This window comes from Oculina patagonica, chromosome 12 (genome assembly GCF_052425735.1).
Source record: "Oculina patagonica isolate OP01 chromosome 12, crgOcupat, whole genome shotgun sequence".
Lineage (NCBI taxonomy): Eukaryota > Metazoa > Cnidaria > Anthozoa > Scleractinia > Oculinidae > Oculina > Oculina patagonica.
Window position 1 is genome coordinate 17,326,637 of NC_135769.1, and position 20,952 is coordinate 17,347,588.

General features: G+C 37.4%; 3 protein-coding genes across 3 annotated transcripts; all 3 read right to left on the reverse strand.

Moving 5' to 3' along the window:
• LOC144632907 (glycogenin-1-like) lies at window positions 1-1,291 on the reverse strand. Its single transcript, XM_078491669.1, has one exon. It carries the CDS (start codon window positions 1,165-1,167, stop codon window positions 1-3), a length of 1,167 nt encoding a protein of 388 aa, XP_078347795.1. The 5' UTR covers window positions 1,168-1,291.
• Window positions 1,292-9,288: 7,997 nt separating this feature from the next.
• LOC144633086 (glycogenin-1-like) lies at window positions 9,289-11,580 on the reverse strand. Its single transcript, XM_078491864.1, has one exon. The coding sequence runs from the start codon at window positions 11,415-11,417 to the stop codon at window positions 10,242-10,244; it is 1,176 nt and encodes a 391-aa protein (XP_078347990.1). The 5' UTR covers window positions 11,418-11,580; the 3' UTR covers window positions 9,289-10,241.
• A 3,629-nt stretch (window positions 11,581-15,209) lies between these two features.
• LOC144633724 (glycogenin-1-like) lies at window positions 15,210-16,236 on the reverse strand. Its single transcript, XM_078492584.1, has one exon. The coding sequence runs from the start codon at window positions 16,018-16,020 to the stop codon at window positions 15,469-15,471; it is 552 nt and encodes a 183-aa protein (XP_078348710.1). The 5' UTR covers window positions 16,021-16,236; the 3' UTR covers window positions 15,210-15,468.
• Window positions 16,237-20,952: the final 4,716 nt, after the last annotated feature.

Sequence of the window (20,952 nt, forward strand, 5' to 3'; positions counted from 1 at the left end):
CTAATCTTGGTTGTTGCAATCGGCGTAAGGAACAATGCCAAACTCCTGGGCTGGCCGAAACAACTTTGTAGATCTCCACCAGTCCTCTAAATTATACCTCTCAAGCAGTTCATATAAATTCTTCCAGAAAATATATATCATATCATCAGCAACTAGAATTGGTCTGTCAAAATCTCTGGCTTCTTTTCTGCTTGGTCTACATTTTGCAGACCATGGCTTAGGTGGATGGTAGTGTGGAGCTACAGCAAAATGGAAAGAGTTTAGGGGTCTGTAGATAATGAGTCTGACATTGAATGAAAAGGGTAGTGCCTTCCAGTTACCAGCATCAGCGTAATAATGCCACAGCAAAACCTGATCATCAGGACAAGTATCTATTCTTGTTGTTTCCAGCCACAGGTCCATAATTTCCTTATAATACTTGGCATCTGGTCTGAAAACTAGAAAGCCTGCATTGAAGGCTGGATTTACCACACCCGGTCTAGAGGAAGGGGCGGCAGCAAAGTCATCTGGAATGTCGAACAGTCGATCAATGTTTGTCATCAACATGTAATCGGCATCAACATAAATGATTTTGGAAAATTCTGTGTAGTTCCAGGCGTGTAACCGAGTGTGTGTTCCCTTTATTCTGTATCCTCGTGGTCTTGCAAACAACCCACTGTTGCGGTCTCCTCCTAGTTTTGTATCAAGCCAGTCACAGTCCATTTCTTCAACCAAACGAGTGTTCCAACCAACGCTTTGAAGTGCTTTCCGTGTACCCTCACTCACTATTTCCGAAATTAATGCAATCATGTTCTTCTGACAAGAAAATGTGCGAATGGAGTGACCAAGAACCAACGCAGCGGAAGCAAAATTCTCGTCAACAACGATAGTCAGCCAGGTTACATCGCTTCTTGATTCAACATACTTCTCTTTGCACCAATCTTGGCCAAAACGACTTTCAATTTGATACATTCTCCATTCCTTGTGAGCCAGCTCCAGTTTGTTCTCCTTAAGCCTCTGCTCATAATTCATAGCTTCTGAAATAATCAACCTTGTGTATCTAAAGAAATATGGAAGAAAGAGCGGTCTCCACACAACGAGAAGAATTACCATAGTTAAGGTCGGAATGAGTGTTAAGGCGCAGATTATTCGACGGGATCCTTTCTCTTGCTTTTGTATACTATTCATTTCGGTGGTTTTGGATATTTACCCAGTACGAAAACTAGAAAAGATCTTAAAAATCAAAATATTAACTCGGCTGCGACGTTCAGAAAATAACATAAAATTAATAATTTATTCCTGACGCAAACCTGCTCGAATATTTGATTTCTTTGTTTAATTGAGCCGCACTGAAGATATTTTTAGTCTCCTCTCTATAGTAATCCAGAGGTTTATGAGAAAAGAAAGAGAGAAGGTGGAAGGCCTTGTACAAAAGTAGTATAGGAGTTGGGGGCACGAGATCAAAAAATTTTTATGATCTCTCGCATCCCCAACTCCATATACTACTCACAATACTGGATCCAAAATAGAATCAAAAATAGAATCAAAAAATAGAATCAAACATGGAATCAAAAATGAAATCAAAAATAGAATCAAAAATGGATTCAAATATTAGAATCAAAACTGAAATTCAAGCCCTGGAAAATCAAAATGGATTCAAACCCTAGAAAAACCAAGCCTGTAAAACCAAGCCTGAAAAACCATCCCTAACTCAACCCTAGGTTCAAAATAAAAAAAACTTCTTATACTCTTTTTTAAAAATCTTGCATCTTAGTGCGTTTAAAACAAACCTCGTTGAAATAATGAAAATTATTGCTACATATGGAAATTCAGGTGTACCATGCTGTGTAGTCACATTATTAATTTTTAAAATGCTTTCTTCTATGTTTTATCGGTATAATTGAGTCAAGGTCATCAGGTAGTTTTTCAACCAATCATATTTTCACAAGTAAAAATTTTTTTAAATATAAATTATTTTGGTAAACTTTGTCAGTAAACTTTGTCATTTAGTTTGCCAAGCTTAAAGTTTAGTCTACTTGCGGAGTTTCAAGATGCCAAAATCTATTTCAACTCATTCAAAACCAGATCGAGGGTTGTGAGCGAAGTGTGAAGGAATCTCTTACTCTTTGCGCTGAAATAGTTGGAGGAGATAAGAATTTCAATTTTACTTTCAGTCTGAAAAGCTTTGTGGAGTCTGTCACAATGTTTAACCTCGATGAGACATTGGATGGCATGAAAAAAGTGCAAGATTTATTCATTAAGTGTGAAAAGATTTTGCAGTTGGAAAAGAAAAGGCGTAATTACACTAAAGAATTACGCAAATTATTAAAAGAACGTGAAAGGAAACAAACAGTTAAACGTCTAACCGCTGAGAATTCCTTCAAGAAGAAATCAGCAACCTTTAAAATACCGAGTCCACCTGAAAGTGAGCTGGAAGATTCTCAAATAACTGAACTGGATTGAGAAGAACTTGTGTGACATTTATTCAGATACTTTGTAATGTCCGTAGGCATAGCTTGTTATTCCGTTGTTATTGATATAACGCTTATCATCGAAGCAAGATAATGACACTTTGTTTAGTTCATAACTACCAAGTTGATGGTTTTGGCTTCTGATAGTTTTCATCTTATGATACATTTGTTCATTATTAAACAGTACATTCTTATAGTTTTCATGTGTGATATCCTTTTTAATAATATTTTTCACAATACCCTTTGCTGTCTTTCCTCCTTTTTGGTTGTCTTTAATATAACTATACATTTTAGATCTCAAACCAATGAATTCACAAATAGGTACACCACCAGCTTCGTCCTTAAATTTACCTATGACCTTTTTATTTGTCTTATCAAAATATGGTGAGCTTTCTGAATAGTCGCTATTATCAAATTTGTCTTTGTCATTCCAAAAGTCTTGGTAAACGTCGTTAGCCTCAATTTCATATGTCAAGCTGTCGGTATCCGTAAATGGAAGCTTAGCTTTATCTCCATATTTCTTTTTAATGTAATTGTAGTGAAAATCATACATGAGTGTTTTACTTATATCTAATATGCACATACCATATAAGCAGGTCTGTTGAGAGTTAATATTTCTTTTATCTTATGTACAGCAACGAGGTCTTCATTAAATATCTTACTACTAACATACGTTGGTTTGCTTGTTAGTTTTAATAGTTTCCTTGAATTGGTGACTAATCTAACATCTACTCGCTTTCTGATGTTTTCCATGGTTTTCCCAAAAACTGAGTTGTTCATCAGCTTGAAAAAGTCCTTTTCAAAAGCGTTTTTAGCATTTTTACGTTTTTCTGTATTGAAATCGATATATTGCTTCAACCATGGGGACTGATTGAACTCAAGGACTCGATGAACTTTTATTAGCTTTAATCCAAGATCTAAATAAAGCTGAAGATTTCGATAATGCGTGACATACTTTTCTTTATTATTTAGGGTAGGTATTAGTTTATGTACGATACCTGTTGATATGTTATATTTCTTAGCAATGTTTTTGCAATAATCCGATAGCATGTCCTTGGTTACTTTTACCTTTTCCGCTCCCAATGGGTAGCTATTATGAAGGTCATGTAATGCATTAGGATACTCTAAATCTACTTCCAAAATCAAGCCCTTCTTACTGTTTTCTTTATACTTAGATAAGTTTGCCTTAATAATCTGCTTTTCTGTCAACCATCTAAAACCACCTGTTGGTAAAAACTGACTCATTGCCCAGCCGTATAAATTGTTAGCATCAAGATACATAATATATTTCGACTTTTTACTGTCATCATAGTCCTTCATATATTTATTGTTTGCTGTACCATAGCGGTTAGCAATATACGATATACCTCCTCTCATGCCCTTTTCAATGAATTGATACATATCAATGTCTGTCATCAGTTCCAATTTAATATCAGTCATTTTCAACATAGCATCCCAGCTCAAACCAGGAGATGTAAAATAATTACACGGATCCAGTTTATAATATTTTAAACATGTTTTTCGGAAGTTTTCAAACACGTCGGCAAGCAAAAGCACATCACTTTGAAGATATAAATCATGGTACTCACCCATTGTCTTTAATTTAAATGTATTCCAAACATCTTTAACGTGTTCATAGTCTTCTTTTAATATATGCTCATTATTCAAGATACTATAAAAGTCTTCTTTCGATGGTAATTTTTCATTGAATTTATCAAAGCTGTCCATATAATCATACGAATAAATCCCCTTTTGGGTCATCAGATTAAGCTTCTTACCTTTAAACACTTCTGAAGTATAGTTGAATGCGTCGTCAGGTATTTCAGGTATTTCGCACTCGAAGCTGGAATGATAAAACAACATCAATTTGCCTTTATGAAACACTCGTCGACAACAATCGCCCTCATTAAAGCTGTAGATTCATGGAAAATGGCAATTGATAATACCGAGAAAGTTGTATGTGCTTTTCTCGACTTGAGGAAAGCATTTGACACCATAAATCACAGCATCCTACTACAGAAACTTTCAAAACATTTACATGGAAAGGAGTACGCGTGGTTCAGAAGCTACCTATCGGAGAGATCTCAATATGTCAGCTGCAACGGAATTGAGTCTGAACAGCAACAAATCACCCATGGAGTCCCCCAAGGCTCTGTGTTGGGTCCGACCTTGTTTAATATACATACAAACGACATATCAAGTGCCTGTGAAAACAGCGACGTAATTCTTTATGCCGATGACACTGAATTTCATGCAAGTTCCAATGATGTTGGTGCTGCTGAACAGTGTGTTAACGATGATCTTAATCAAGTAAGCGTTTGGTTGCGCCGCAACGGTCTCATCAGCAACCATAAAAAGTCCGAGGCTATGCTAGTTGGATCAAGGCATTCGGTAGCTAACACCCGTGACTTACAAGTGACACTTGACGGAAAGCTGTTGAAACAAAGTGAACATTGCAAATATTTAGGTGTATATATGGACAGTTGCCTAAACTGGAATAAGCACATTACGTATATTGCATCCAGAATTTATCCTAAGCTCAAAATGTTAAACAGGATCGCGCCCTTTCTTAGCCAACGAGTGCTTCTAAATATTTATAAACAAACTATATTACCCATCCTAGATTATGGGTGTATCGTATGGGGTGTTTGTGGAAAGAGTAATTCACGACGCTTAGAGAGATTACAGAATCAGGCCATGCGTATTATTCTTGCTGCGAATCGCAGAACGTGCTCACAGGATATGCGAAACAGGCTATATCTGCTATCCTTAGACAGTAGACGGAGGTTTTTGAAGCTTCTTTTGGTGTTTAAGATCATACACAATGTTAACTGTCCGCACCAGTTAGAGGGATATCTTGTTAAGAGATCAGATATTCACGGTAGAACACTCAAAGACTCAACACTTATAAACGTCACACCATCTAAAACGAAAATGGGTCAGTCTACTTTCAAGTGTGACGCTGCACGAGAATGGAACGGATTACCAAGGGAAATGAGAGAATTAAACACTCTATCTAAGTTTAAGACACACATTTTTAAGCATTTTATGGAACAGGACCGTATAAATCATATATGTACTGTAAATTAGGTTCAATTTTCTTTTTTTGTTTTCTTTTGGTTTTTTTTTGTTTGTTTGTTTGTTTTTTTTTTTTGTTTGCTTGCTGCTCTTTGCTCTTCTCTTCTTTTTAAATGCTTGAATTTGATACATAAACTCCAGAATATTTGTATTTTTTTTTTTAAATGTATTTTTAATGTAAATTTTTAATATGTATATATATAAATCTTCTACAATTTTAAGAATAGATGTATTACTTAATGCTGATCGCCAGTTTATACCAGTGATCTAATGATCACTGATTGGCCCTTCAGGATAAATAAAGTTTTTATTTTTTTATTATTTATTAGGTAGATTACAAACTACAGTCGAAGCTCTCTTAACGGACACTCTCGTAAGCGGACAGCTCTACTTACGGCCGCCTTGTCTGAAACCCCGTTTTAACTCCCATACAAACTCTGTATTTTTACATTCTCGTAAGCGGACATTCCCGTAAGCGGCCGCGGACACTTTCAGAGATTACGAATTAGACTTTTTCTTTGTTTTTAAGCTCCCATAAGCGGACAACCCAAACAAAATCCTATTAACAGCCTCTGTATCTTGTTTTTATCAATCAACTTCACATCGCCGTTCGTCACAATGATTTTACAGTAACTACAGTCCGTGTTTGTTTTGTCGTCATCCACGTCCGGTTACATTTCGAAAGACCACTTACATGCATATTAGCATTATGTTAGCTGGGCAAGCTCCCGTAAGCGGCCATCTATCCCGTACACCTGTAGTGGCCGCTTACGAGAACCATTCTCGTAAGCGGCCAGCTCCAGTTACGGACACTTTTTTCGCGTCCCGAGGGTGTCCGCTTACGAGAGCTTCGACTGTAATTTTTCAAGACTGGAGCTCATGAATTGGAAGCTATCGAGGAAGGTTAAATGAGTACCAAGCATAAAAGCCATGTATTTTTCCATATTGTTGGGTATAGCATTGATATTCATCTCTTTGATCTCTCCTTTTTTATTTTTGTATGTATGGTTCTTAACAATAGCTCCGATCTCTTGCATTATAAAGTGACTGTCATATCCTCTTAAGTTATGGAATATAACAGGTATTTTAATTTTATCAGGCTCAATTCTTAATTTTAGATTGCACTCTTGATGAGCAGATCCACGAAATTTACCTGTGATATGGCAATGATCTCTTACTCGTATATCTTTTTCGGTATATGCTTTATCACAGATATGACATGCTTTTGCTTGTTGAAATGCATATTCATCATCTTTTGTCATCTTTAACGGTTTGTTGAAATGTTTTTTCATCACTTTTTTGCAATACTTAACTTCTTCTAGCATCTTTTCCATGAATTTGTAAACAGCATTTTCACCTCTATATATTTGTACTGGCTTTGAATATTTATCATCATAACAACAAACAACCTTATAACCATATCCGCAATCTTTGTGTTTTTGATATGCTTCAGTATATGATTTATCATCATTAGGCTTACAACCAGATATCTTTAGGGTTATAGCTTCAAAATCGGCATATATGATGAATGGTATTTGTTGCTGTTTATGGAAGTTGTTGAATTTTAGTATGTTATCACCCTTTTTTGGCATTTGAATAGCTTGGCATCCATTTACTTGAATACAATTATCTTTGTGATTAGTTAATACTCTTTCAGAACTGAAACACTGAAGACAGTGCATACAAAAGTGCTTCTTTTCTTTGTGTTTTGTTTGATTATACATGAATTTATTGAAATCTTTTATGAGAACATAATGCTTGTTTTCATTTTCAGTTATTAATAATAAATTCATCTGATTGTCATACTTTTCTTTTGATATAAAAATGGGATATGGTTGCTTGTCTTCATAACCAAATACATTTATGTTTATTTTATTCTTTTTCTCAATTTTGTTGAACTGCTTAATAGTTACTGGAAATTCAATTTCAGAGTAATCCAATCTCTCGATGTATGCCTTATCAGATTTTTTAATTCGTTGGGGGTATTTTTCCTGAGGATTTAAATGTCTGATATGGCACCATCTGAAGCATTCATTATCCTCATTTTTCATGTTAATCAATCCTTTTGAACTGTTTCTGAGTTCTTGAGGTAGTCTTATATAGGAAGATCCTTTTATTGGTTTATATTTCACTACATTCAGATAATGGCTATCGACAGATTGAATAGTCCAACCTGAACCCTCTGATATCCATTGAGTTACAAAATTTAATATTTTTTGTTTAGATAATTGAAGTGATTCAACAATTTCAACATTATTGATAATTGTTTGAGGTTGGCTGTTAAAATATGCTGTTTTATATATTAAATCATCACCAGATATTTTCGAGAATGTTATTTTGAGCGTTTCAACAAACTTGATACCTTTTAGGGATGATAGTATTTTAATAATATGATACTCAACAGCTTTCCTTGTGTTTTGGAGCTGTAATAATGGGTCTTTATTGTTTCTTATAGTTATTTGATAAGACTTAGTATAACCTTTTAGAGCTTTGTCTGTTTCTTCTATCTTAGTCCTTGGAGCTGGAGTCGGCTTTACTTGTTTTATAGTCCTAGGCTTTGGTATAGGTGAAAGAATTAGGTTGTCTTCATAATCCTGCACCCTCTGTTTTACACTCTTACGAGGAGTTGGGATTGGGGGTCTCGGCTTGTATATCCTTGGTTGGTTTGCTTTTAATGATAATATGAGTTGTATAAGCTCGATTTTAGATAGTTTGTTGAGATCAGATTCGTCCATATTAATATAACCAGAGATTTTATTCATAATTTTTATACTATATATAAAATAACATTTCTTTAAGTCATTTATAGTAAAAATTATTTTTGAGATTTTTCGTGCGTTTTAAAAGATAAACAAAAATATATTATTTTTGGTCACCTAAGTAACGATAAACAGCAATTTAATATATACTGTGCTATACAATATATAATAATAATATAATATTGCTTTATATATTATTCATCAGGTATAATATTAAACCGATCATCTTCTTGAATGCCTTTAATGACAGCATTTTTTATATGCTTCTTGGTCTTCATATGACTCCATTTCCCTGCAAGGCAAGTGTGATATTCACAAATATCACAATACCAAGGCTTATTAAGCATGTATTTCGTTTTTGATCTAGTAATAGCTTCTAATCGGTCTTTTTCGGTTGTATAAATTTTGTTCCTTCCCATTTATTATATACTATATATATATGTCTGAATTTATCAAAACCGGGTCAAAGAAAAGTGACGTCAGTATTCTTGAACAAGTACGTTACTGCGCGAATTGGCTTCAAACGCCACAAGAAAGGGAAAAAAAAAGAAAGAAATACAGCGCTGAAAGGTAGAGAAGAGAGAGGAGAAGAGAAAAAAAGACTGACATTCCTTTTAGTTTTTATATCATGGAGTTTGGAGATAGTTTCTGGCGAGAAAAAAACGCGTTTACAGCGATTTGCGCTTAAAACGGTGAAAATTTCCTTGACCTGGTTTTGATAAATTCAGACATATGATTCAATAGTATGACCGGAAAGGCCAAGAATGAGCTTCTCGAGTTACAATCAATCATTTTCTATGCATCTAGAGAGAAATCCAGGCTTTCCCAGCTCATACTATTGAATCATATGTCTGAATTTATCAAAACCGGGTCAAAGAAAAGTGACGTCAGTATTCTTGAACAAGTACGTTACTGCGCGAATTGGCTTCAAACGCCACAAGAAAGGAAAAAAAAAAAAAAAGAAATACAGCGCTGAAAGGTAGAGAAGAGAGAGGAGAAGAGAAAAAAAGACTGACATTCCTTTTAGTTTTTATATCATGGAGTTTGGAGATAGTTTCTGGCGAGAAAAAAACGCGTTTACAGCGATTTGCGCTTAAAACGGTGAAAATTTCCTTGACCTGGTTTTGATAAATTCAGACATATATTTAAGTATCGATCACAACTCGGTTAACGGATTTAGTACTATGTTATTATTATAATCTAATGGCATTACACTGTAAAATGTTCTTGTAATGTTACAAACCTTAAAACTACTATGAACCGATGAACTATCTCTATGAAAATATATCTTAATTGACCACTTGACCACCTCCTCAATGGGGCTTTCAGGGTTAGCACACGAGGAACAAATTTCTTGTAGCTTTACACAAGGCACTGGTTGCGTATTAAGTTTAATAATACTTTGTCATGTTTATAAAAGTAAATACAGAAAAATACGAAAAGTGCATGACTCATGCACTGAAGAACAATTGGGGGAAACTAAATTCCCATACAAAGAATATTCTCCAATATTAAACATACAAAAAATTAAGAAGTAAAATTTAAACACGGCCCAAAGCTAAGCTAATTAAATTGCATACTTGTCACTCACAAAATTCGCCTGATTTAAAATTGACACAGATAATCTAATAAATAGGACTTAAAACTGCTTAACCCTTTCAGTGCCAAAGTCGACTTTTTTTGTCGACATTTGGAGGAGCAGTCAATGAACCACTTATGACGTCATCAATATCGATTTTGGTGATAAGCAACTGACAAAGCAAGGGTTGACCTTTTCAAAGAACTATCCATTTTGCGTATCAGTTGCATCCTGACAGAGCTAATCGAAAACACACAATCAAACGTTTGTGACCGACTTACGATTAAGTTCAATTTTAAGTTCAAACCGGGATGTCAAAAAGGATGATGAGAGAACACTAGAAAAGCTTGCACGAGACCTCAGTCCTCTTGCATCTCACTCATCTTTAATGTGGTCTTTACAATCAGCATAAGAAACAGAGCCAAACTCCTGGGCTGGCCGAAACAACTTTGTAGATCTCCACCAGTCCTCTAAATTATACTTCTCTAGCAGCTCATATAAATTCTTCCAGAAAATATATGTCATATCATCAGCAACTAGAATCGGTCTGTCATATTCACTGGCTTCTTTTCTGCTTGGTCTACATTTTGCGGACCATGGCTTAGGTGGATGGTAGCGTGGACCACCGGCAAAATGGAAAGAGTTCAGGGGTCTGTAGATAATGAGTCTGATGTTGAATGAAAAGGGTAGTGCCTTCCAGTTACCAGCATCAGCATAATAATGCCACAGCAAAACTTGATCATCAGGACAAGTATCTATTTTTGTTGTTTCTCGCCACAGGTCCATAATTTCCTGGTAGTACTTGGTGTCTGGTCTGAAAACCAGGAGTCCTGCATTGAAGCATGGATCCACTATTCCTGGTCGGGCACAAGGTGCAGCAGCAAAGTCGTCTGGAATGTCGAACAGTCGATCAATGTTTGTCATCAACATGTAATCAGCATCAACATAAATGATTTTGGAAAATTCTGTGTAGTTCCAAGCGTGGAATCGAGTGTGTGTTCCCTTTATCCTGTATCCTCGTGGCCTTGCAAACCATCCACTGTTTCGGTCTCCTCCTAGTTTTGTATCAAGCCAGTCACAGTCCATTTCTTCAACCAAACGAGTGTTCCAACCAACGCTCTGAAGCGCTTTCCGTGTACCCTCACTCACCATTTCCGAAATAAAAGCGTTCATGTTCTTCTGGCAAGAAATTGTGCGAATGGAGTGACCAAGAACCAACGCAGCGGAAGCAAAATTCTCGTCGACCACGATAGTCAGCCAGGTTACATCGCTTCTTGATTCGACATACTTCTCTTTGCACCAATCTTGGCCAAAACGACTTTCAATTTGATACATTCTCCATTCCTTGTGAGCCAGCTCCAGTTTATTGTCCTTAAGCCTCTGCTCATAATTCATAGCTTCTGAAATAATCAACCTCGTGTATCTGAAGAAATATGGAAGAAAGAGCGGTCTCCACACAACGAGAAAAATCACCACAGTTAAGGTCGGAATGAGTGTTAAGGCGCAGATTATTCGACGGTATCCTTTCTCTCGCTTTTGTATACCATTCATTTCGGTGGTTTTGGATATTTACACGGTACGAAAACTAGAAAAGATCTTAAAAATCAAAATTTTAACTTTTTCTGCGACGTTTAGAAAATAACATTAATATTTTATTCCTGCTCAGGGCTAGCCTGCTCGAATATGTGATTTCTCTTTGTTTCGATGAGCCGCACTGAAGATATTTTTTAGCCCCCTCTCTATAGTAATCCAGAGGGTTTTGAGAAAAGAAAGAGAGAAAGTGGAAGGCTTGTACAAGCATTAGCAACATTGTATATGCTGTGGTTTAAATTTATTTTAAGTTTAAAATTTTTTAAACCAATTTGATTTTTATTTTCCATTGTCTCATAGTCATTATCATAATCTGAAACAAAGGGAAATAAAAATCAAACTGGTTTCAAAAATTTTGAACCATGCAAAGATAAATTTAAACCACAACATATATCTGTTATGAATTTATATGAGCCAAAATATTTCACGTTAAGTCTGTCGCGACCGGATTTTGTGCCTCGTGGTCTTGTCTTTGTATCCAGTTTCCCTTTGTTTTGATTTTATGGCTTAAGAGTAGTTTTGTTTTGAGTTTACCTTATTGTACCAGCAAGAGAGCTGAATGCGTCCTTTCAATGATAAAGTCGTTCCATTAATTTGTAATTTGCCAAGTTTACTGATGACTGCTGAGAGAATATCTGCCCTCTTTTTTTTTTCTTTTCACTTGATGATGATCCTTACATTACTGCCCCAGTTATTGTTAATAACATAAATGTGTTTCATTTTCGTTTGATTCACGGCTTAATAGGCAATAAATTGTTTTGAGTTATTTTACGCTTTGATAGTCGCTTTGTTCTGTTCTGAGTTTACAGGTAGCTAAAACAATAGCCAGGCTTTGACACCTGAAAAAAGGAGTTATATCACTGAATAATCACCAGTGACACAAGAAACTACTAGAAAACAACTTTCAGTTAAGGTCTCCGCACACGTGGGGACAAGACGCAGGGACATGTCGCAGCAACATGTAGCAGCGACAAAATTATGTGTTGTTCACACTGAGGGGACGTGTAGCAGGGACGTGTAGCGGGGACATGTAGCAGCACCAAAATCACAATGTGTACACACGCAAGAAAATGTAGCGGAGACGAGTTCCAGGGACATGTAGCAGCGACACGTCCCCTCCTGTGTACTGATAATTTTTGGCTCAGGCAAGACGAACTTGTTTTTGAGTAGGGAAGAAAACCAGAGAAGCAAGAAAAAAACCTCGGAACAAGGACGAGAACCAACAACAAACTCAACCCACATGTGGTAATGGGCCGGAATTGAACCGGGGCCACATTGGTGGGAGGCGAGTGCTCTCGCCACTGCGCCACCCCCGCTCCCCTCCCTGTAATGCAGTAGTAAAGTCAGCAATTAAAAAAGAGCCTGATCCACGGTTGAGCTCTGGTGGCTCTGTACGTAACTGAAACAGAATACCCGAAATACAAGTGCTTATGTAACAGGGAGTGCTTATTACTGAGGATAGGTACGCTCATTGACACAAACCAAATTTAAATGTCTTTTTTAATAGCGGAGCTCCCGCGCGCGCCTTCGCGAGCGGAGAATCCATACTCATAAACCATTCACCTTACAATAACTGAGCGAATTCTCGCGCGCTGATTAGCTAATTTTTATTGTCAATAAGAGTACAGACGCATAAAACTCGCTGCTGACGTAATCAGCGAACGTTTTGTCAAAATTTTCAGCACTGATTCAGCGTTGCATTCTTGATGAGGCAAGAATTAATTGAGAGCGAATTCTCAATTAATTCTCAAAAATTGTTTTTTTACAATAACAAAAAGTCAAAACTGATTTTAAAACGAAGGAAAGAAATGCACGAGGAAGATACGATTGCCGTACGGCCGCAGAATCTAAATTTCGTTGCCGCAATTCGGAGAATCACATTTACAGGCCGTAAATTAAAAGTTTAGTAAGAATACCGACAGAAAAACAAGAGAAAATTCGATGGTTTAACAAACCTTTTATCCGGTGAAAAGTGTTCACAAAATAATCCGCTAAAACGCGGTTCATCTTCTTAATTTCATTGACAGCACACAGTCCCGCTCAACGCCGATTTTCAGGTCTGAATCCTCAATAAACATCCTCACCTTTTCGCTCTCAGGTTGCAATGGTTTCTTAAGTTTTACCTGATAAATTTTAGATGACTTCCTCATTGAAGACTTCTAGTTTCGTGGAATAATTCTCGCCTCATCAAGAATACAGCGCTAAATCAGTGCTGAAAAGTTTGACAAACTCTTCGCTGATTGCGTTAGCAACGAGTTTCATGCCTCTGTCCTCTTATTGGCAATGAAAATTAACCAATCAGCGCGCGAGAATTCGCTCAGTTATTGTAAAATTAGTCATAACATTGTAAAAGTTTGTTGTAGATCCACTCGCCTAGCGGCTCTTGGATCTATAACACTTTGACAATGTTATGACGCAATTTATCATCAATAACAGAACAGACGCATAAAAAACTGTTTTTAATTTGTTAACTTGAGTTTTCATGGTCATCTTAGCTAGCGGCATGGCTCGCAGGCGCGTGGGTCGTTCGTATGACGGACTCATGCAAGATGGCGGCAATAGTCATCCGGGATTTCTAGATGCTTTTCGCGCGCTTTTTGCGGCTTGCCGCGGCTACACAACCGGTATGTCATGTCAACTACAACAGTCTTCAGTGTTAGCTGAAGAAACGGTTTGGAAAATCTAAGTGTTTTTGGAGGAAAAATCTTTTTTCCTATATTTTTCGCTCGTTTTGGAGGGACATGAGCATGACGTTCTCGAAGCGAAGCTAAACTAACTAACAATCAAGGCAGCTGAAGTAAAAGGAAAGCCGAAAATGTAAGGTAACAAAATTTACTGAATTGCTATTAAGTCTTATTGCCTCATTTTATGACAAAAACGTTTTTGTTTTCTGGGCGAAGTTTTGAGAAGTTCTGTAGCGGCTGTCTTAAAATATTTTTAGAAATACTTTGCCCCTTCTGTAATACATGCAAGCTTTAATGGGGTCATATATTTTCCCCCGGAATTTATTTTATTTTGGCGCGGGTCGATATCTGTTGCCGTGAACTGATTTTCTTTGGCCGTTAGTTAGCCTGCGAAGAGGCTTCCCGGTGCACTCGGACGTCGGGGAATCCATTGCCGTAATGTTCTTTTGTGAGTTTATTTTATATTGCTATCAGTTTATTCCGCCTTGAATTATCTTACAGTAAATTGAATAGATTAAAATAGTGTCCTGAATGCTCACAGCGGCCCTGCATGCTGTACAGGGCCGTAACTAGCAAGAGGCAAGACAAGGCATCTGCCTCGTCTTGATTTTTGTCCAAAATTAAAAACAAAATATATTTTGTTAGGAAAATAATACCCAGCTGAATACCATTGAGCTTTCCCAAGAAATACGTCATCAAAACTGTCTCTGAAAGAGTTTCAGAGCTTCGACATTTTTTTTTAAGGGCATGACCCCCTAGCAAGATCTTGCCTCGTCTATGGTAAAAGTCTGGTTACGGCCCTGCCTGTATATTAAAAGAATTTAGAAATTTCATCTCACTCATCTTGGTCGTTGCAATCAGTGTTAGGTACATGCCAAGAGAAAGGAACAAAATATTAGAACAATTCTTGCCTTTACAAACAACTGATATCAGTGTGATATCAACGATATATATAGGAATACCATCTGTTCATTCTACTTGTTCTTGAAAACCTTATTTGCAAGGAACAGCGACCAAGATTCGACCGCGACAAACGCAGGAGTTCTGTTTCTTCATTAGATATCTTTGAAAGCGCAAGCATAAGTTCAAATGAATCTCAAAAAGGATGATGGGAGACCACTAGAAAAGCTTGCACGAGACCTCAATCTTCTTGCATTTTCTTAAATCTCACTCATCTTCAATGTGGTCTTTACAGTCAGCATAAGGAACAAAGCCAAACTCCTGGGCTGGCCGAAACAACTTTGTAGATCTCCACCAGCCCTCTAAATTATACTTCTCTAGCAGTTCATATAAATTCTTCCAGAAAATATATGTCATATCATCAGCAACTAGAATCGGTCTGTCATAATCTCTGGCTTCTTTTCTGCTTGGTCTACATTTTGCGGACCATGGCTTAGGTGGATGGTAGCGTGGACCACCGGCAAAATGGAAAGAGAGTTCAGGGGTCTGTAGATTATGAGTCTGATGTTGAATGAAAAGGGTAGTGCCTTCCAGTTACCAGCATCAGCATAATAATGCCACAGCAAAACTTGATCATCAGGACAAGTATCTATTTTTGTTGTTTCCAGCCACAAGTTCATAATTTCCTGGTAGTACTTGGTGTCTGGTCTGAAAACCAGGAGTCCTGCATTGAAGCATGGATCCACTATTCCTGGTCGGGCACAAGGTGCAGCAGCAAAGTCATCTGGAATGTCAAACAGTCGATCGATGTTTGTCATCAACATGTAATCAGCATCAACATAAATGATTTTGGAAAATTCTGTGTAGTTCCAGGCGTGGAATCGAGTGTGTGTGCCCTTTATTCTGTATCCTCGTGGTCTTGCAAACCACCCACTGTTTCGGTCACCACCTAATTTAGCATCCAGCCAGTCACAGTCCATTTCTTCGACCAAACGAGTGTTTCAACCAACGCTCTGAAGCGCTTTCCGTGTACCCTCACTCACCATTTCCGAAACAAACGCAATCATGTTCTTCTGGCAAGAAAATGTGCGAATTGAGTGACCAAGAACCAACGCAGCGAAGCAAAATTCTCGTCAACAACGTTAGTCAGTCAGGTTACATCGCTTCTTGATTCAACGTTCTTCTCTTTGCACCAATCTTTGCCAAACCGACTTTCAATTTGATACATTCTCCATTCCTTGTAAGCCAGCTCCATTTTGTTCTCCTTACGCCACTGTTTATCTTTCATACCTTCCGAAATAATCAACTTTGCGTATTTTAAAAAATACGGAAGTAAGAGCGGTCTCCACACAACGAGAACGATGAACACAGTTTAAGTCAGAAGAAGCGTCGAGGCGCAGATTCTGCGACGTGATCTTTTCCCTCTATTTTGTATATTCTCCATAGTTTGAGGGTATTTTGATTGCTTCCGTGATCAAGGAAATTAACTCATTTCAACGAAACTAGAATGACACGTATTTTTTTGAATCAATAATTATCGCTTTTTGTCTGTACGATGTCGATGGCCTCAAGGCCTCTCGAGCGTGGAAGATAAAAAACAACGCTTCTAAATTCCAATTAGATCTGCAAACAGTGGGCAAAGAGCCACATCGTGGGTGGATGTGCCGCTGTAAATTCCATTATTTATTTACAGTGGAACCCCTGTATAACGATATGCAGTAAAATTATATCGTTATATCGAGGCATCGTTATATCGAAACTCCCGATATAACGATATGGCCTTAAAATAACCGCAAATATCGTTATATCGGGGTAAACCTAACAAGTACTTATTACTGCATATTAAAGGAGGAAAAGGGGGTAAAGTTGATAAGAGTTTTAGAACACAGTATCATTTTTGTATATCATCGTACAAAGCTGCTTACAGAAACGTTAGAGATCACTCGTTTACTGTAATGTTATTGCATTAAACTCGACGTTTTGCTTAAATTGTGACTGTGAACTGATACTATCGTTATATCGGGAAAGATTTTAAGTTCGGTCCGCTAAATCCTCATCGTTATATCGGGAATATCGTTATATCGAAGATCGTTATATCGGGGTTTTGTCCTATACATTTTACTGTAACTTTTTCCGGGACATAGAATATTCATCGTTATATCGGGAATATCGTTATATCGAGGATCGTTATATCGGGGTTCCACTGTATTATTATTTATGATATATTTCTTTTCTTTCTAAGACAAGCAGACAGGTATCAACGCGGGAACATGACGTTTCGGCGTCATCCTTTCTCATTATCATTTGCAAATTATTAAAGTTTTAATTTAGAATACATAGCAGTTTAAGTGTGAAATTGGAGGAATAATATTAGCTTATTAAACAATGACAGCTAACTAAACAGTTTTACATGGATGGATCGCTCAAATCGCGATGAAGCATAATGGAACAACTTCAAGGCATAATACTTTGCCAGGTTTTCTGAAGGCATAATAATTTGCCACATTTCTGTTAATAGCGAAGCGCGCGAGGTCTTACTAGAATGCAAATGAATATAACCGCCACGAGGCTCAAAAAACATCAGCGTGTAGTGGTACTATGTTTCGCAAAAAGCCTTATTGTAAATTAGGTGTTCTGAGAGAAATAGAAGGAATCTAGGCGAAGTTCGCGTTTAATGAAAGTGTTTTATAGTCTAGCGGGTTAGCATAATTATCGTTACACGCCGGACAAAAGGACCAAATTTGGCACACGTAGTCTTTGAAGTATGGGCTTTAAGAAAATCCAATGCTTCAAGAACATGGATCGCGAGAAAAGACAATTATGTCATCACAGAAATCGACAACATATTTGTTATCTTCGATCCGCCATCTTGGATTTGAAAATTTTTCCAAAACGTAAGAAAACCGCCAAAAAATACTAAAAAGTACTGAAAAACAATAAAATGGTGCAAAAAAATGCCCAAAAGGTAAAAATAACTGCATTAAAGTTAATTTTCATCTATAAAAACAGAAAAATTACAAATTTGGTAAAACATGTCTCTCAAAATGCCGTTTCCATGGCAACATCAAGTCTCTGACACAACAACCTGTCATATCAAATTATTTCCAAATATATTTTAGATAAAGTTGCAACGTTTAGCAGTGTTTCGTTGAATGTTGAAAAAGTTATAAACGTTCAAAGTCGGCGCGGGCACTTCTCGCCCCCCTGGTCTGGATAGTGTTAAGATTCCTTTTTTGTGATACTTTGAGGAACAGTTTGATTTTAAGGGGCTGTTTGAACGCTATTCCCGCCTCCTCCGGAATTGCCACGCACTGACTTGCAAATTCTTTTCTTTTCACTTCCACCTTTAGGTTTTTAGTGAAGAAATTATTAGGCTGTGTCTCTGTACACACGGCCAAACCCCCAGCCTGGTATGCAGCTCTTTGAATATTGTTAGCAAAGCATCATGAGAAAAAAAAATTACTTCCTGTAAAAAAATATTTTTTTAAAAAATGTAATTGTAATCCGGTTTTCTACTTACATATGTACTGTCAATCTCTCTTTAGTTTCTGAGTGTGCTGAAGAACAGCTAACTGTAACGAACTTGCTTTGTTTTAAGTAAGGAAAGGCTCCACAAAAAAGGCAAATTTGTATCGCAGCCTAACAAAAGACGTGAAAAGCAGGAGTTGACTTTGATTGCTCTATGTGTAAAAATCCACAGAATTGTAATTGACTTCTCAGAAAATGTGTACCAATTCCAAACGCCACCGATATGCCAGTTTACTCGCGGAGACGTCCCTTGTATATTAAAGAATTGGCCAACCAGTGCAACAACACCAAAACCAATATCCGTGTCCACTGTCAATTTTGCTCTGCCCATTTTCAAAAGCGTCAAACAAATAAACTATTTCTCTGATATCCGCTTCTTTATACATGTTTATAAGTGAAGTCCATCGTCAATTTGTCGCTACCCTTTGCAACTACCGAAGTACTTTTTGTGCCATCCCCCTTTTTTGAGTGTTCTCATTCTACATGAGTCCGATCTTTTGAAAGAAAGTTTAACAACTCATCTTTGTTTTTGGTATCGCGAAGAAGGCATTCCAGTTCCTATAGGGGACTAACTTTTACTTGAGCACCAGGCCTATATTTCTCTTTTGTGCCATTCCTCGCTCTCTCTGACAGACAGCGATCCTACACTATCTCTACTCAATTGACAGTTTTCAGTTCCTGAGAAATGGCAGAAAGATTTGTTCTGAATACTCTGAAAAGAATTGTGTAACGTTTGGCTAGGGTTGTAAATCAGGACGTTACCGTCAAACACTTTACATTCAACCCTGCATTCACATGGTTTTCCCGGTATCTTGCGTTACTTTGAGTAGGCTCGACGTCCAAATTGTCATAAGCGTATAAAAGGTGGAAAAGCGTGGTTTTTATGGGCGAAAAATATGCTAAGGTCGCCTTTACGTTGCTGGATACTGATATACCGGCATACGTTATGCCCGCTTGCTTTGATTCGATTTGCTGACAAAAGACTTGTGGTAAATAATGGCAGTCAATGCCTCTTAATGGTCGGGTGATTGATTTCGTAGTTTTATACAGTACTTCTTTACGGAACGTTTAAATTGTACTGTCGTTTCCCAATCAGATTCTTTGATAGTGCACTATTAGACGGGATGGGTTCTCCGTTAGCTCCACAACCCCTCCAGTGTCCTTGACTTTGGCTTTTTTCTGTTCGTGGGCTTGATTGATTAGGAGCACATAAAGCCGCCTAGATGTTTCCTGGATGACTCATAACATGCTGAAAATGTTGGACACTAACCCAGCGACTGCAATTGACGTGGTTGTCTAAAGCAAAGAATAGGGACGTAAGTTGTTGAAGATGCTCTAGGTCTTGAAGATACTCTTGTCTCGTTCTCTGTGCAAATGTATCAATGCCAAGAGAACTATTTCTGTTTCTGCACATGCTTCTGTCAAGACTGTCGTTGCGTGCCGCCATTTTTTGTAATCTTGCCCCCAGCTTTTCGTAAAACCCTCCTGTTGATTAAGGTGCGCTTGCACTAGTTTTCTCGCCTTATAATGTATTAGTAATTTCCGAGTAATATGCGTTGCTTTAAAAAGCAATCCGCCGATTCTTCAAGTCATTTACACAACCAGTACCACGCAACAGAGCTCCAAGGGCATTCCGCAGCGTTTTCTCGATATGCAGTCCTCCAGGCACTAGCTGCACTATAAGGAACTTTTCCCCATACAATTGCGGCACGTTTCACTGAATTCTGTGTTTTGTAAAATTTTGTTTAAAGAGAGCTTAAATGTTTGGTGTTACGTACCATGCATGCTGCAGCATACCATGCCAGTCACACACAAGTTTCCAAGTCAGTTGTTCTTATCTAGTTTGTCTGTAAGTAAGATCCGCTGAAGTTTATTTATCGAAATAACCTTTTTCAAAACAGGCCCATGCTTTTTATTGACAGTTATTATTAAGGATTGTAAAAAGTTTTTGCTTATCCTGTCTTCATGAAAGTCAGGAAGCCCTTGCTAAATTTCATTCATTGTCATATTACACAAAACAACCAAAAATACCTGTCTGACGTAAAAAATGATGTCACTTTCGCCCTCCAAGTGAGACGATTTTTTTGGAGCTTTGGATTTTTGGAAATTTTATGTCCAAAGATCTTCGTATACCAAGTTTGGTGCTTTTGTCCAGTGTGTAACGATTTCCGCAAAATTTGGTACTAACCCACTAGACTATAGGAATACCGGCTGCTTTAGAAAGTGTTTTAGGAAAATCGTCCGCAATTTCGGTTTGTTTGTCTGAGTCTTGTCTGAGTCGTGACGTCACTCGCGCGCTCCGCTATTACTTTAGGAGCTATAAATTATTTAACGGTCTTTTAAGTCATTTTACTTTGAAATTAACCTGAAAATAATATTAATAA

Coding starts and splice junctions, on each gene's coding strand:
- LOC144633086 (XM_078491864.1), bottom strand. CDS start 11,417: ATGAATGGTATACAAAAGCGAGAGAAAGGATACCGTCGAATAATCTGC.
- LOC144632907 (XM_078491669.1), bottom strand. CDS start 1,167: ATGAATAGTATACAAAAGCAAGAGAAAGGATCCCGTCGAATAATCTGC.
- LOC144633724 (XM_078492584.1), bottom strand. CDS start 16,020: ATGGACTGTGACTGGCTGGATGCTAAATTAGGTGGTGACCGAAACAGT.